At 34.8% G+C, this 14,999-nt stretch overlaps 1 protein-coding gene across 4 annotated transcripts in view; it reads right to left on the bottom strand.

Annotated features, from left to right (window-relative positions):
* ETV1 (ETS variant transcription factor 1) overlaps positions 1-14,648 on the bottom strand; it is a 97,726-nt gene extending 83,078 nt beyond the window's left edge. The window contains exons 1-5 of one of the 4 annotated variants that reach the window (XM_054237225.2): positions 14,545-14,648; positions 13,984-14,115; positions 13,056-13,143; positions 11,620-11,667; positions 2,386-2,439 (exon numbers count right to left, since the gene is read on the bottom strand). In XM_054237225.2, the coding sequence (XP_054093200.1) occupies positions 2,386-2,439; positions 11,620-11,667; positions 13,056-13,143; positions 13,984-14,028 (235 nt within the window). In that variant the 5' untranslated portion in view covers positions 14,029-14,115; positions 14,545-14,648. Of the gene's footprint in view, positions 1-2,385; positions 2,440-11,099; positions 11,224-11,619; positions 11,668-13,055; positions 13,144-13,653; positions 13,850-13,983; positions 14,116-14,544 lie in introns of those variants that run through there. The other 3 variants (XM_054237224.2, XM_054237227.2, XM_054237228.2) reach the window with 3 other exon arrangements.
* Positions 14,649-14,999: the final 351 nt, after the last annotated feature.

The raw sequence follows: 14,999 nt of genomic DNA, 5'->3' as shown, positions 1-14,999 counted from the left end.
ATTAAATAAGGTTAAAAATTGATTTCCTCAGTCCCATTAACCACATTTCATGTTCTAAACAGCCAATGTGGTTAGTAGACACTGTATCAGGTGGCACAGGTATAGTCATTTCCATCACAGAAAGTTCTTCGGGACAAAGCTGGCATGGTGCATGTAAAATAAGAGGAAAGGTTTGGGGACAGAACCCTAGGGAAAGAAGAGGTCCACAAAGAGGAGGAAGAAAGATGAGTAGAGTGAGAGGAGTGATCAAAGGAGTAAGAAGAAAAAGGAAAAAAACCACACCAGTGTGACCTAGAGAAGAGAGTTCAAAGAAACTTAGTAGGGCCGGGCATGGTGGCTCATGCCTGTAATCGCAGTACTTCGGGAGGTTGAGGCAGGTGAATCACAAGGTCAAGAGTTCGAGACCAGCCTGACCAACATGAAGAAACCTTGTCTCTACTAAAATACAAAATTTAGCCAGGCGGTGTGGTGTGTGCCTGTAATCCCAGCTACTCAAGAGGCTGAGGAAGGAGAATAGCCTGAACCCAAGAGGCGGAGGTTGCAGTGAGCTGAAATTGTGCCTTTGCACTCCAGCCTGGGCGACAGAACAAGACTCCATCTCAAAAAGAGACTAAATATTCAAGAATAAGAAAAGCTGAAAAGAGGTCACATAAGCAAGGGAGTAAAAAATTACCTCTAAGTGGTTTATTTTACCCTGACAATTGGTATAGTATTGGAATTGTTACCAATGACTTTAGATGTAAAATAACTCAATGAGATCAATTCTTTTACTCAGACAACATGTTTAGCTTTTAGAAAGAATTCAACTGCCCACAGGAAGGGAAATGTTGGAAATAGGACCATTCTCTTCCCATACTTTAATTAAGAAAGGGAGGACTTGTGTGAGCCATCGTCCTTCTGGGAGTGTTTCTAAGGGTCTCTAATTAACGTCTATAATAGTTGCTGAGTAAGTTCTTGAAAGCGTATGCCAAATCCCAGTATTTAGACATCAAACAGCATTATATAATTTTCTTCTCAGATCAAAAATAAAACTAATAGAACAGTGGTTACCAGGGACTGAGGGCAGAGGAATGGGAGTTACCGTTTTACAAGTACAGAACCTCAGTTTGGGATATAAAAAAGTTCTGAAGTTGAACAGTGGTGAAGGTTGTACTACAGTGTGAATGTACTTAATGTAACTGAACTACAAACTAAAAAATAGTTGAAATGATCAATTTTTTGGTATGTATATTTTACCCACAGTAATATCTTTTAACCAAGCTGAGCTAAATCATGTAACCTGTTAAAGAATCTGGGCAAAACCTTGCACAACCCTCTATGCCTGAGAAATTTAATATACCAAACATTAATGCTGAAGCCGTTGCCCACCAACATCTGTTACTTGAAGTACTGCAGGTATTTGTATTAGATTTATGATATAACGGTGTGAACATATGGGTTTCATAAGATGTAAGATATCAAGCATCTCCGTTACTATTGATATTGCCTCCTCTGATACTATCAATGGTCTGAAGAAATAAAACAGGTTTAGATGTCACCAACAAAACAGAAATGCATTAGGCTAGTTTTATAATCCAGATGGCATTTACACCCTTTCCCTTACTATTTGCTCCTTAGGTCAGTACAGCAGCTAGCTGGTAGAATAGCAAATTATAAATATCAGCAGCAAACCCCGAGGCAGCCACGTTTGTACAGACAAAACGCTCACTCTGCGATTAAGGGACAGTAAGTATTCCATGAATCATTCCTCATGCATTCTCTGACAGACCCTGGAGCAAGGATCAGGGAAAGGAACACAGGAGGAATAACCCTGAGAGAAGCCAGTGGCTACTTCCATTGGTGTTACTGCAACCAGAAAGCAGAAAATTTCAGGTTAAAAATTAAATAAAAGCAGGTGATAAATTCACGAATGTAAAAATACTACAATAAGCCAATGAATGTTTGGTCCAGAATCTTTTATAAATTATACAATAACTAATCTCAAGTAGACTTTAACTCTATCTTGCATCAGTATCCAGGATTTTCTCAGTAAGCATATTGGCAAACTGGAAGTAAACCTGTGCACGTTCACGGATCACACCCTATTTCCTCCCAAAGATATTTACCAAATACAAAAAACAAAAGCATCTTTTAATCAACTCAGTCTTCTTTGCCTACTATTTGGAGTTCTCTTCGGATATACAAAATTCAGGGGTTCTGCTCAAAATAGAGTTTCTGCGGATGTCACAACCTAACAAATCAAATCATTTTATGACTGTAAGTTTAAAAGGCGCTTGTACAATGCAAGACAAGACACTAGACATGAAAACCAACCAAAGAGAGAGCAGGAAAGAAGGAAACCAGAAAGACAAAGAAAATACAAGAGATGAGTCATACTATACTTACAACTTTCAGCCTGATAGTCTGGCACAAACTGCTCATCATTGTCAGGTACCTGAGCTGAAGAAGAAAAAGAAAATTAAAAAAACAAAAATTAAGAAAGAAACTGCCAAAAGCATAAGGAATGTCAAGTAAAATCTGTCAGGTAAGATCTTCTTAGGGTGATCTTCCCAATAACTTAACTCTGGTTAAGTTACTGAACCTCTTCGAATTGAATTTTCCTCATCAGTTTAATAGTGATAATACACGTTTTCTGGTGAGAATTAAATGAAACAGTCTGAACACAATGCCAAACCTATAATTATTTGCCAATGAGCTCTTATTTAAAATGGTATTGATAACACTACATATGAGGGGAAATAGAAGGGGATCATCAGTGTCAACTAGGAACCATATATGTCAGAAATATGAGGATGGCAGGTGTATTCCCTCTGAATTTCACCTGCCAGATGGAAATAAAAGATGCAAAATAAAGAAAGCTATAGAATTTTCATTTCCTGCAGTTTTTTTTAAAGAAAGGAGCAAAAGCTATTTCAATTCACCTACTACCAGTGTGTAAGCAGCCCATTTAAATTAACCACACAATCATTAAGTGATGTGCAGTTATGACAAACGTCCCTCCGCATTTTTAGAAACGTCTGCTGGTGCATGTTCTCTGTCATGCAAAATACACAATAATTTAAAATGCTTGCCCTGAATTTTGCCAAAGTATGCTACAAAGCTTTTAAATGAAAGAATGGTCCTTGATTTGGGTGACATATAATAAAGTACTGTATTTCAAAGATTATATTCATATTAATAAAATAATAAACAGTAACATGTGTCTTCTTTTCATTCAAAGTATTTTCCTGGCAACTACTAATCACTAACAGAAAGAATACCACTATTTCATCAGTCCTAACGTCAAAAGACTTTCCTATTTTTAGTAAAGGAAAAATACTGAATAGCAAGGACTTAATGCATTTGGCAGCAATCAAAACACAAGTGCATTTTTCACTTCTAAAACGTTTTCATCAGTTGATTTAGACATCGAAGTAACCTATTTCAAACTAAATATTACTAAAATAAGCTTTCACAAGTACACATAAATACACACACACACACGCACACACACACCCGAAAAAAAGAAGTTAGCTTACTTTTAATTGGATAAAAATATAATGAATTATCATCCTAATTAACTGTGATTTGACTAGCTGATATTATTTTATTAGTGTTATATAATACTGAAACTTTTTTATCCAGCCAAGTCATATTTAAATAGCTGTTAATTAACTTTTTTAAACGAGCCTATTCTGGATGGGGAATGATTATCAAAATAAACAGTCTCTTTTGAAAATGCTTCAGGTTGGTAATTAAAAAAAATCTACTTAAAAAGGAATTCCACATTTAAAAAAATTTATATAAAAAAGGAATACGATATCCAGAAGTAAAGTTTTTTATTAGCTCAACAGTATTCTTTCAAAACAGACATATTTGGCTGAATAAAATTTATGCTTATATTATGAAGAGCATAACAATCTGATAACTGTGCCTGCTATAAAGTGTATGCATTTTGACATTCAATTGTCTTCTAACAGCTCTTTTCTGTACACCAATAATTAATCTTATTACTAATGCAGTCTATCCCCACGACCAAATGAAATCAAACAAGTTAAGAACTTTTTCAAGTTTTAACTGAAAACTTGATGCCTATTTGATCAGCATATATTACAAGGAGAATTTTTTTCTCTTTGTATTGCTCTAATATCTGATACTCTAAGGTAACGATTTTAAAGTCGGCGAACTGTAAATCTTAATTCTGTGACATGCTAACTGCGCAACTCCGGTTAAGTTACTGAACCTCTTCGAATTGAATTTTCCTCATCAGTTTAATAGTGATAATACACGTTTTCTGGTGAGAATTAAATGAAACAGTCTGAACACAATGCCAGCTACTCAAGAAATGTTCCTTATTTTCTTCTGTCCAGTCCTCTATCCACGCACCCTTGTCTTTCAAGTCATACACAAAAAAGTACCTGTCATTACAATGCTCAGTTTATTATCTTTACTTCTAATGAAAGACTACTGGAGAGGAGAAAAAAAAACTAATACTGGTACATTAGCATTCTCTCAGCTATTAACACATTTTTTGACACTGTAGAAAAAAATGTTCTAAAATGCAAAAATTACAAGTCGAAGGGTGCGCTTTCAAAGAAGTCTTCATGCCAAAAGAAATTACAAGTGTTTTAAGTATATATTGAATAAATAACAGAAAGTACACAGAATCGAATCCTGCACATTTTTCCCATTATATCCTTGCTTTGGTTTTCCCTCAGAATTAACAGCTAAAGAGATATAACTATTGAGATGCAAATTTATCAACCACAACAATTACTGGGCTTTTAAAAAGCCAGCATTTACAAGAATCTAATAAAAATATAATATCCCTTTACAGGAAAAGTTAAAAATAGCTGGTGAGTAACAAAAGTATATTTGTAACTGAATAGGATGGTATGAATGTCCTAAAGGTCTTTTGTTTGTTTTTGTAGTGTCATAAGCTAATTTGCAACTTCATAATATGTATCACGGCAACAGCAGCATTGAGTTACTGATGGGTGTAATATGTGTGGGGGGAGAAAAAGGGCCAAATTTTAGGAGTAGAACAATCTAGAAATTATACCTCACAGATATACAGAAAATAGCTGCACACTAACAATTTGTAAAAAGAATAAGAAATCCTATTCCTGTTCTAACTCTTTAACACACTGAATAAATACTTCACACTTACTCCTGAACATATTACAGAATTTTAACAAAAAACATATGACTCACATTTTCACAGAAGCTAATCTTCAGCAACTGAATAGAGCAAATGAAGCAGCATGCTACTTAAATAGACAAAGGCTTAAGTATACCTCTAATTTCAAGTTAGAGCAAACGGAAAGAAGTTAACTAAAAACACAAGTTGGATCTAGGCAAGGAAAATATGACAGAGTATTGCCACACTCCTATCATACATTTCCTTTTTTCTTCATTCAGGGGAATTCTGTGAAGGAGCAAACTACAGCTGCCTGAAAATTTGCAACAAGCCACACAGACTCCAAAGTTGAAAATTAACAATACCGGTCAACCTAAAAAAGTAATGTTTTTTCCACTACTATCCATTATAAACTGTGCCTGATATAATCACCTTTGGGGAATGAAAATGTTTCCCCACACTATGTAATTAAAGATGAAGAGGAAGAGGAGGAAAGGAGAAGGGGAGAAAGTATACAGCAAAAGACCAATAAAATGCTTTCAAGAAGATGAAGCATGTGGATTTTATTGGTAATAGCTGGAGTGGCTCTATCAGTTCATTGCACATTAATAGATAAGTTGCCATGAAGTCTCAGGATCTCAGCTTTAAAAGGGATCTGCCCTCTCAGCTATTTGCTTTACCTAGATTATTATCCAAAATTGTTTTACAGTTTTCTCTCTTTCTGCTACATATCATACATATTATCAGAATAAACACATAAAAATATTAATTATGACTATATGTCACAGACTCACCAATTCTCCTTTTTAATTTGAATATCCTTTCTTAGCTAATATTGCCTTGGGGGTGGGTAATTTTAAAATAGCTTGCCTTTATGCTATGCCTATTTTTAACTTTCACATGAAATAATAATCATTACTTAAGAAAAAGTAAGCGATGAAAAATTTTCCAAGGTTGGCTGCAGGCAAGCAAAAACACTCTTTTTCTTACAAACTATGTGCCTGTTGGATTTTCTTTTAAAGCTAAAGAAAAAGTGGAAGAATTACAAATAAAACAAAAGCAAAGTATAAAAGGGGTTAATATTTAATTAAAACCAGTTCTATCCACTGTAACAATGACCTGGAGCCAAACAAGGCGGAAGATGTATGAGTCATTCTTTCTGCCCGTGAATGAGACAGCTGATCTCCTCAGCAATTCCTCAAGACAAGCAGGCAGAACTGGAGTTCTGCCTCCATTCACAAAAACACAGTCCAGCATATGAGCCATGTGGCCCAACCACAATCTTTTCATGTCACACCCTTCCAGGCAGCTAAAGCAAGTAAACTTGGACTTGCAATATAAACATACCAATATTATTGCTCTGTCTCAGAGCTCAGTTCCATTAAAGAAACATATTTAAATAAATGACAAGTTTACAAAGATACATATATATATATATATATATACACACACACACAAATACATACATACACATATCCCATCCTGCTTTAGAGTAACTTGTTACAGAAACTTTCATACATAAAACCAGGAAAAAAGGAGACAGAAAGATGCGAAGTAGCTTTCAAAGACAGGAAAAGAAAAACCGTTACAGAAATGTTTCATTTTTCTTGCCTATTAGTCAAATATTTTTATCATAAGAATACTGTAAACTGCTTGCTGAACTCTGTAGCATTTCTCTTTGAATCAAAGAGTTAGAAACAAATTTCTTGTGAGAAATTTAAATTTTATTTCAAATAAGAAGTAAAACAAGAAAAATCCACATTTATGGAGTGGTATTCTGTTTAATCCTAAACTGAAGCTACAGGCCGTGGAATGAAATAATCATGAGTCCACTAAGCCTGGTTTTATACCACATCCACTTTTAACATTAAAATGATTGTATAAACACAGTAAAACATACAGAAAAAGGAGACAATTTTCCAATGACAAAAACCCCTTTAATACTTGATAAAGGCATTCTTTCAATATTTCTATATTCTTACTCTAACAGTAAAGTTTTAGTTGTGGCGAGTCTCAAATCAGCTGAAGTTCCTAACTAGGATTGACTGGCAGTACCTTGAAAACTCAAGAGAAGCTCAGAGCCAACTAGCTGTTGCTTCTAGCCAAATATTTTATCTAACGCTTCAGAGGTCTGACTCTATTATTATTATTTTTTGATTATAACATTACACAGAAGTCAAAGGGAATAAGTTACCCTATAAAATTTATGAAACTGCACCTTTCCTTTAACTGAAATAGAAAAACTCAGCAATGTTTCATTTATTAGGATCCTCTGGAAAAACTACAGTACACTATACCAAATCCTATTTTTCTATTTTTACAAAACCTTTTCTATTTTATAAATAAGACATGGATGAAAAAATGTATGCAATTCCAGTGAATGTTTAGAAATAAAGTCTACTTACTCTGTCTGCTATCTTTAAATCGAACTCAAATAAGAAGTCTTTCTCTCATGTTTTAGATTATTTTCTGATACAACAGAGAAGTGATAGCCCATCCTCCCCCTGCCCACATACACATGAAATGATTGCTGTTCAATTGTAAGAAACTGTATGAACTTCTCTAATTCAACGCTTAATTCTAAATTCATGTTTTATGTAAACCACATAAAATAACGTAGTTTTTAAAGCCTTTTATCCTTATCGCACCAAGTGGGAAAAAACAATTCATGAGCACACAACCAATTACAGGCTCCATAAAAAAAAGTCGAATTTTTGAATAATAAAAATGAGTGTATTATGACTACTGTATATTGTGAATGACATTATACATAGTGAACAACAATAGCAAATATTATTTAAGAAAGATCATATGATTTTGAATATAAATTTAGCATCAGCCATTAAAGTGAATGGAGGAGAAAGTAATGACATCTCTACTTTTAAGTCAATCCAACTGTTGCTTGAAGGTCACATAAAACCAAAAGGAAAAAAAATTATTCATATGATGTAATAACCTTTGCTATAGAAAGGCTGTGTCGGAGATAAAACTCTGACTCAAAGAGTGGCGGCAGCACTAAACTTGACTCAATACAAAACCACTGAAAAACATTTTACCCTGAAGACAGAATATTGTTGATTGAAAGAGAACCTCAAAATAACAGTCAAGAGAGCAGCCATACATTTACATTAGATATATGCTAAAAACTATGATTCCCTTTAAGTTGTGTTAGTAGGTGAGTTTTAAGAAGCAAGTTGGGAGAATGCAATCTTTACTTAACTCAATTTTTTACTTCTTTCTCGTTTTGTTCTGCATCCACAAGAGGTTCCATTTTAACTATGAGTTTTAAGTTGTTAAGACTAAGACATCACCATGATGTTGATAGGATTGATATTTAAACCCATTATTTCATGGGATCAAATAACTGCAATAGCCTTTCTGTCAGTAGCAGTCTAATTCAAAAGACAAAGAATCAATAAAGAATTGCACATAGTAAAATTATAACAAAGTGGGTAAGGCAACATTTTAAAATTGGCATATTCCCTGGCTTTTTTTTTTAACTGCTACTGTGGTCACTGAATACATTAACTTTTCAATATTCTTTAGAATAAGATGATTATTTTTAACTGTGTATATATGTCAAAAAAAATACACTTTATATTGCAGTGTTAGTTCCTGGGAAATTATATTAATGTAAAGTTATATTCGCCACAAACATATTTAAATCTCTGTATAAAAATTAATTTTCTTGGTAGAATGCAAGCATATTTTTAGAGAGCACTTCACTGAATTGAAAATATTTGTTCCATCCTCACCCTCAAACAGTCCTGCCTTATCTGTTCCAACTTCCCCTTAGAAATAAAACAAATTTTTTAATCCACAGTAATTTAACCATGACTAATCCATATGTTGCATTTGGGGTAAAATTTATGAATAGTCTTACAAAAAAAAAACAAACTAAATAGCTAAGATATCATTTCACAAATATTTGAGGACTTTCATAATTTTTCAAAAACACAATTATCATATGACATGTTACAACTAACTTGACTTTCATATCTAACAAGGTTTTTAGACCTGTTTAACTTCCCGGTGGAATTCTAACCCATGGGAGAAACTTGGTTAATTGCCAATGATCTTTTTTAAAAGGGTCAAGATGTCTTAAAATTCCATGTTCACTTTCTTGGCTATAGAGCCTTACAAAAAGAAATACGTAAATGGTTCATAGTCTGCCAATTTGGCAATGTTTTAATTTCTGGATGTCCAGAAAGACATAAATGCACACATCTTGCTACAAATAAACTAGGGTAATTTTGGGGTTTCATCTTGGTTGATACTGTTCAAGACGTTGGATAAGTCAAGTTAAAATAGCAGTGCAAAATAATATATTCAATTTTCCAAAAAAAGGGGGAGTCTAGAAACAAGCACTTAAAAAGATCTCTTTTCTCACTATTAGATTTTAAATATCACATTAACAACTTTTTGCTTACTTCATAAGATAAATTAATGTAAACTATTTTGAATATTTTTAAATTATTCTAAAATGAAATCTTATTCATAGTTTGTAAATAGTACTCCACCTGGGAATTCATATAAAACCTTCATGATCAATTCCTAAACTTAATTGAAATTATAATTCTTTTCTAAGCAAAAGTCCATGTTCTTTCAAATGCATTGATCATTTTCTAGGTTTATTTTTTGTAATGCTAAATCTTAAGGTTTGATTTACAGGTATGTTAATAATACCGGGGAAAGACTATTCCCTGCAGAGTTTTAAAAGATAAACTTGGATAAATTATTCAAATCACTTATCTGAGCTACAAGACATAAAACAAGTCAAAAGTTAAAAAAAAAAATGTACTGAAACTGATTATAAAATGGTAAGAGTCTGTCAGATTCCACATTTTAAAATTCCAGAAACAGAGTTGTTATGCACATTCAAAATCTGCCAGCAAGTGCACTGACTTGGAATCAATGAGATTTAAACATCTAAGAACCAACAAACCTTCCAGAACAATTAAAATAGATATTTTAAGTTATTTTGGAGAAGCAAATAAATTCTCTCATAAATGTAATGTCCTCACAACCTTTCACTTTGCGAAACTAATAGGCATAAGTTAATGAAGAATCTTCATGCAAATCTTCCATGAAAAAGTTATATCTGAATATGACTTAGGTTGCAGTAAAAGTAATCTGTTGCAATAAGCTTCATTTACAGAGACTAGCAAAATGATCTTTACATACAGCCAAAACTTTCAGTAAGTCTTACCTTCGTTAACATATAAATACAATCACCCTTTCAAAGGACTATTAGGAAAGCTATTTAACTTTAAAGATTGATAAAGAATGAAAAAGCTCTTTGGAGAACTAGACTATCAGCAAAACAAAGAAACTTATTTTACATGCTAACAGCAACTTGATCAACTGCATTCAAGATCACCGATAAAACACATCAGTCTGCCTCAAAGTAGCTACAGCAACACCTGGGTTCCATTTAAAGCGAGGCACTCTCTCCTTTTTAACCATCTTAAAATCTGTTCCAAAACTTGCATGTTTCCCATATAATGTGAACACCAAGTAACACAGTTATACACTCAATGATTAAATATCTATAATTTTCCTCTTTGCATTTCCCACAAAACACATCATAAAACTAATAATTCACATTTTTCTGCCAAATCCAAAAGAAAAATTTCAAATTATGAATGCCAACAAAAGTTCCTCAATATTAGGCATTTTTGAAGTTGTACAAAGCTTTATGAAGCAATATCTCATTGTTCCTACAAATAAAGTTGCATACAATTAAAGATATAACAGATCGCAACACAAATTTTTATCACTAAGTCATCTAAAATAAAAGTAATGCCTTTAAATGTATCCTTGCTATATTAAATAAATCCTAATAAAACTGACAAAACAGCAAAGGTCAATTTCAACAAACATCACATGAAGAGTTACACATAGAAAACATTTAAAAAATCCTCGTATCTCCCAAACATTTATTTTAAACCCACAGATTTCCTAAGTATTGGATACACACCTAACGTTCTGTGTTGTGAACAAGGTGGAAAGAAGACACTTGCACTTAAATCTTGAAGCATCCCGTCCTGATGAACCCAGAGAAACTAATTTCTGCCATCAGAAAAGTCCTCCACCAGAACACCAAATAATGATATGCGCTGCTCGAAAGGAAACAGCAAGCCAGCCGGGTTCTGGCTCTAGGAGGTCTCTGGAGGTACAATAATATAAACCTGATCAATTGCAATTAAAATCTGAACAGAGGCTTAGAACTTGAAGTCTTGGTGCATTAGTTCTTGCCAAAAGCAGATGTGATTGTGAGCTGGAAGCAATTTCTCCTGGTAATTTGTGATGACACTGGGTAGTGCAGCCCCAGAGTCCCCAAAGACAAACTCATCAGAGGCTCTAATGTATGCATGACACATGAGGTGGCTCTTTTAGAGCTCAATTAATTGGGCTGAATATTAAGACAGCAAGTTCAGGACTTTTTTTTTTCCTTCCAGAGTTGCTTTTCCCCCCTTTTAAAGCAATTTTTGCCTTACCTTCTGCAAGCCACGTTTCCTGTAATTGACTTAGATCTTGAAAAAGTTCTAAAAAACAAGTCAAAGACATAAACATAAGATTTGCAAATCTGCAGTCTGCATTAAATGGAAATGTTTGTCATGAAATTGGTATTAAATATAAATTTAATTTCAAGAGATGTAGTCAACATAAAAAGAAAATAGGAGGCATGACTTCAGTATCTCAATAATGCTGCCTACTTTTCATGCCTATTAAGCAACTCTTTAAGAAATTATTTTAGTCAACTAAAGAATATAGTCAATCATCTTTTCTTTTTCCTTTTTAACAAACAACTTACTAAATAAGCTCAGGATTACCTGAATTCACAAAAAGGCTGAAATGAATGTGTGTCTATTCACTGAAATCTTTCTCAAATGTATTTAACTCCAGCTAAACTAGTAGTGAGGGGAAGATTAGGAAACCGAAAAGCATTTTATTTATATCTTCTGAATCTTACCTAAAAGATATGACAATACATGGTATAATTGTAAATACTATGTTTTCAACTTTTTTACCTCAAAACTAAAAGAAATCACTTCAAATACAAGTTTTTAGAGGAAAATTACTACAATAAGAGGTTTATAAAAGTCAGACACACAATTCTCTGGCACTAGGTTATCATCAAGTTCAAAACTATATGGTCATGTTAGGGAGGGAGGGAGGTGTCTAAATAGTATGAAGATTTGAGGAAGTTTCAGAATTCAGTATATCTAATTAAAATTGCCAACTGAACTTTGATAATTAAATCTAAGTATATTAAGTTTATTATGAATGTCTCCATATGGCTGCAATAATTTGTAATATATTGACTTCCTACCAAGAGTTCATAAAAAGAATCTACAAACTAATTTCCCAAACAGTATTATAATGATTAAGTAGGCCTTAAGTATGATTCAGTGAACATTTTATGGCCAATAAACAAGGTATTATGACCTCACAATTTAGTCATCAAAATCGCCCTTGAAAATTCTGTTTACAGTAGATGGTTTTAGTGTAAAGGGGTGGAAAACCAAACAATCACTAATATTGTTTAACTTGCAATAAAGTAGAAAGAAAGAAAGTAAGCAGTGTACATAGCTGTTGAATTTGTCCCACTGTATTGGACATTTTTTAATTGTTATCTTAGTGAATGGGGTGAGTTATATGCCATATGGACAAAGGTATTTAAACACAAAACAATGATTAAAAGAAGGATGTCATTGTTAAGTTTTTATTTCCTTCTTTCATTAGTTTGTGATAAGGACCATAAAATATTCTTCCATGCAAACTGCCACATTATGTAAATTGTTCCAAGTTAAAGTCTTAAATTCAGTAATTTCAAAGTTTATTATTTTAAAGTCTGAAGTGCTCCTTTTCTTTTAGCAGGGTGGAGAGTGTAGGTAAAAAAATAAAGATTCAGCCCAAAATCAAACCTCACCTTCTGAATCATGAGCCAGATCTCTGTTAATGAATTTTCTTTTCCTGACATTTGTTGGTTTCTCGTTACAATTTCTCCCACGCTGACTCTACAAAGGGAAAGATAAAATCCTTTAAAAGAATGTAAACCTCAGATGACACACACACACGTACACACACATGCACGCACGCATACACAAGTCTAGTGGATCTTCTCTCTGAATAGAAAAATAAAAGTCCATAGTATCAACTGTAATATTCATTTTCTCACTTATTTGACAGTGAAAGCTTAGGTTGAGAATTCAGCAGTCAGGGAGAGTTGCTTCCCAGTGCCGATCCTAGGACATTACTATTTATCAGTCATATATTCATGGTATCTCAGCATCAAAACAAGCTTAAGCATTTACACTTAAAGTTGTTTTTAGGCTGTTTCAATGCTAGATTAAAACAGTGAATTTTATTCTCTCTTGGACAACCCCTCCCCTCCCCCGCACCAAACCAAAAAAAAAAAACCAAAAGAGTAGAGAAATTTAAAAAAGAGAGAGAAATAAAACGGGGGGGAAGGGAATAAGAAACAAAAACACCCCATATAAACAAAAAGTGTCAGCATTTGTCTCAACTTCATTCTTTTCAATGTGGCAGACAAACCCAGCCAAAAACTTTGAGTGCAGCAGCTGCTGCTGCCCTCCACCTCCTCTTCCACTCATCTTGGGCACTTTAATCAGAAAAAAAGGGGTCTTAAAAACAAAACTATGCCTTATCCAAATCACTGAAAGGTAAGCTCATTTTGAAGACTGGGCTTCTAGAAGCAGAGTCGCCCTACAGTGGCAACAAAGCAGATAAGTATCTGCAATCCCAACCCCCGTGCCCCCTCCCTTCTCATTTTCTGCCTCTCCCCACCCCCGTCGGAGTCAAGTTTATAAACAGCAACTTTCAAACTGATCACTCACATTGGTGACCATGTAAGGCACTTGCTGGTCATAAAATCCATCCATGCTGCTGCTCTTCGCAAATCTCAGCTCAGTATTTTATATTTTGACCATTTAGCTGGAGATTTCCTCGGGATCTGGACTTCTATCAACCTAGAGGGGAACAAGATGGCTTTTAGGCTTAAAAAAAAAAAAAAATCATGAATGAAGCTCTTGAATTTGCATAGCTAATTACCCTCCGACAGTCCCATTCACAAAAATAACCCTCCCTACACCGCCTCCTTCACCTGGATCCAAAGAGAACCAAGAGAGTTCACAATTTATATATTTTCGGTAGTAGCAAAAATCCGAACAAGAGGCGATGTATTTATTTACACTCTCGATGTTTCCCTGCGCGGTCGGTGTACCCCGGGCAGCTCTGATTCGCAAACGTGTGCAAAACTAGCAATGGCGATCAACGAGACTTGCTTTGCACCTAACGGGACTAAAGAGACGGAGACACCTCTTTCATCAGGATAGTTTTTGCGACCCACAACCATGCAATTATCTGGAGAGACATAGAAAGTTGTTGGAAAGACCCACCTGAAGGCCACGCTAGGCGAAAGGCTGCAAAAACTTCCCTCCAAATTTAATAAAAACATTAATTATTGCCCAGCACTTCCCCCTTGAAAGCCGAAAGCGCCTCTGACAGAGCTCAATTCGGTGGTTTTTCCTCTACTTCTCCTCCAGGGGCCTCCAATCCAAACTGATGGATCGCTGCCTCCCATTGGCTCCGCGTCTCTTTCACAAGATCAGATTTCGGGCTGTCAATCAGGCGGCTTGCTGCCCCTTCCCGCGGGTCTCCCTCGCCCCTCGGCCCTAGGGGGTGCTCGGCGGGTAGGCGCTGGGTCCGCAGCCTGGAAACGCCACGGAGAGACTCGACTTCCTCGGAAACCCGCAGCTTATTGTTAAGGCGCCCGGGGATACTGAAACCATGTGTATCGAGTCTCCAGTTCTCATTATTGGGGTGTTAGGTCCACTATTGGGCTGATTTCCTT

This window comes from Callithrix jacchus, chromosome 11 (assembly GCF_049354715.1).
Source record: "Callithrix jacchus isolate 240 chromosome 11, calJac240_pri, whole genome shotgun sequence".
NCBI lineage: Eukaryota > Metazoa > Chordata > Mammalia > Primates > Cebidae > Callithrix > Callithrix jacchus.
This window is presented reverse-complemented; position numbering and strand designations above follow the sequence as displayed.